The sequence below is a fragment of the Procambarus clarkii genome, chromosome 19, assembly GCF_040958095.1.
Source record: "Procambarus clarkii isolate CNS0578487 chromosome 19, FALCON_Pclarkii_2.0, whole genome shotgun sequence".
NCBI classification, from domain to species: domain Eukaryota; kingdom Metazoa; phylum Arthropoda; class Malacostraca; order Decapoda; family Cambaridae; genus Procambarus; species Procambarus clarkii.
The window spans coordinates 43569991-43572232 of record NC_091168.1 but is presented as its reverse complement, the minus strand read 5'-3'; the positions used below and the strand labels follow the sequence as shown (position 1 = coordinate 43572232).

Genomic DNA, 2242 nt, shown 5'->3' with positions numbered 1-2242 from the left:
GAAGATGTGTGTAGTTGCAAATCTTGAGATGGTATCCGTTTGTTGTTCTTTGACAGTTTTGAGCCTCTGCGAAGCAAACTTGTCTTAGTCTTGTTTCAATAACGTTATAAAGTCACAATAACGTGGCTGAAATATGTTGACCAAACCACACACTAGAAATATAAGGGAAGACGACGTTTCGGTCCGTCCTGGATCATTCTCACAATCGACTTGAGCAGCTGGATTATATGTAAAATCCACAGGAACTACAATAGTTAGAAAGGCAGTTGAAGAATGGATAACACTTGTGAACACTGCTTCCATATCCGCCACCACCATAACGTTATTAATATTGGCAAACCACACACTAGAAAGTAAAGGGACGACGACGTTTCGGTCCGTCGACTAGTGTGTGGTTTGGTCAATATTAATAACGTTATTGTGGTGGCGGATATGGAAGCAGTGTTCACTATCCATTCTTCAACTGCCTTTCTAACTATTGTAGTTGCTGTGGATTTTACATCTAATCCAGCTGCTCTCGTTGGATGAATGTTGAGTTTGTTGCGCAGGGCTGCAGGTGCTTCACATTCCAATAAGTAAAATAACATATTTTCTTGCATCATTGAGGTTAACCAACAGACAAATTTAAAAAAAAATTATTACAGTTTATTATTTAAAGTTTATTACACAAAAACTTTATAAAATTATCAATAGCCAATTTCTAGTCAGGAGTTACCAGGCATCACACTCAATATCCGGATCATTGCCATTATATACCTTATTCCTGGTACCCCGCCTACCAAACCATCTCTCGTGGTTGCTGTCAATGTAGCCAAAGCGTTCGTCACTACTTACATCACGCTCGCCTCTACCATTTCCACCACGTTCGACATCTCTATTACTGTAATTAATGAATTTTCTGCCTTTGTATGCACTCCGTTTGTTAGTACGATCGCCAAGACCGTAGCCAGTGCGGTCTTTTCCACGATAGCCACTTCTGTAGACTCTGTTGAAGTCAAGCCGATCTTTTATGTCGCCACGACCTAAATATCGGGAAGATAATACAACTCATTAATTACTATATTTCATAGTAGAACAACAAATACATGGATAATGACATCACTAGAACTTGATACATTAATGTGAAAATGTTCAAAGCTAAGAAGTCAACCTTTCCATAAGAGAAAACTTGCAAAGAAAATCTAATGTCATGACTTACCAGCTGATCCGCCATCCATGGTGATTCCTATTGGTCGGCCATGAAAACGAAAACCATTGTACTGCTTGAGAGCTTGAAGTGCATCTGCTTCTCGGGCAAAGACAATATACGCTGTACCTAATGACTTTCCCAAGTTATCATTGTTAACTGCTGCATTTATAATGGTTCCAAATTCAGCAAACAGCTCCTGAAAAAGATTGAAGATTCTGTATTGGAGAACAAGTACATATTTAAAAACAGGTTGAGAATAGCTTGAGTTACACCACCTTATTGTTGTGCGTTTTACACGCACTACACTACAATAATAATAATGAACTACAATACAATAATAATATGAACTAATATTTCAAGTTCATATTAGAGTTAACTGATGCGCTAGAAATCTTATTACTGCAGAATTCTCTCATAACTTTCTTTCATTCATATTCAATATTCTTTGACTCACATAAATTTCTGCGTCTGTTACTGTATATCGCAGGTTAGATATGAGGACTTTGGCCGATTCACCCAACTTATGATTGCGGAATCCTTCCCTCTTGTGCATGGTGTTGCTCCTTCTGCAATTGTCCTGTAAAACGTGAATTTTTTTTTAATATATAACATGGTTTCATCGAGTAAGACTTCTTAAAAACTAAAAACATGAAAAATGATTTAGACAAAAATAGGAATCATTCAAGCAGAACTAGTAATATAAAAGTTAACGTTCCTCTAATCCGGAATATTATGCCTCTGATTCACTAACTCAGATACAGTTAACATATTAAGAATCATAAAAACTCCATCATTAGAAATGATTGAAATAGGTTACTATACATTTTGTAGTTATTAGTTGAAATTTAATGTTTACTAATTATCTCAGATTAATATAAGGAAAGCGTAACTTACTTTGTCTGTCATATCCTTGCATTGACTTGCCACAACCACAGTGCTCAAAACAGACATCCTCTGAGGATCTTCTGAACGGTCTCGACATGTTCTTGAACCAACCATATTCATTCGAGTCTTAATATAGTCTTCCAGGCTCATATCAATATCAGTTGCCAT

The 2242-nt window shown here is 36.7% G+C and overlaps 1 protein-coding gene across 1 annotated transcript; it reads right to left on the bottom strand.

Annotated features, from left to right (window-relative positions):
• Window positions 1–711: 711 nt before the first annotated feature.
• On the bottom strand, window positions 712–2242 carry LOC123750934 (aly/REF export factor 2-like). The gene is made up of 4 exons (XM_069327515.1): window positions 2084–2242; window positions 1644–1766; window positions 1199–1385; window positions 712–1022 (listed from the first exon to the last, which is right to left on the bottom strand). The coding sequence occupies exons 1-4, from the start codon at window positions 2240–2242 to the stop codon at window positions 712–714; spliced, it is 780 nt and encodes a 259-aa protein (XP_069183616.1).

What these genes read in the sequence shown, in the direction of transcription:
- LOC123750934 (XM_069327515.1), bottom strand. Translation starts at nt 2,242, where the DNA reads ATGGCAACTGATATTGATATGAGCCTGGAAGACTATATTAAGACTCGA. An exon ending in GCAAGGATATGACAGACAAA is followed by an intron (nt 1,767 to 2,083) that starts GTAAGTTACGCT and finishes CACGTTTTACAG; the next exon opens with GACAATTGCAGAAGGAGCAA. An exon ending in TAACAGACGCAGAAATTTAT is followed by an intron (nt 1,386 to 1,643) that starts GTGAGTCAAAGA and finishes AATCTTTTTCAG; the next exon opens with GAGCTGTTTGCTGAATTTGG.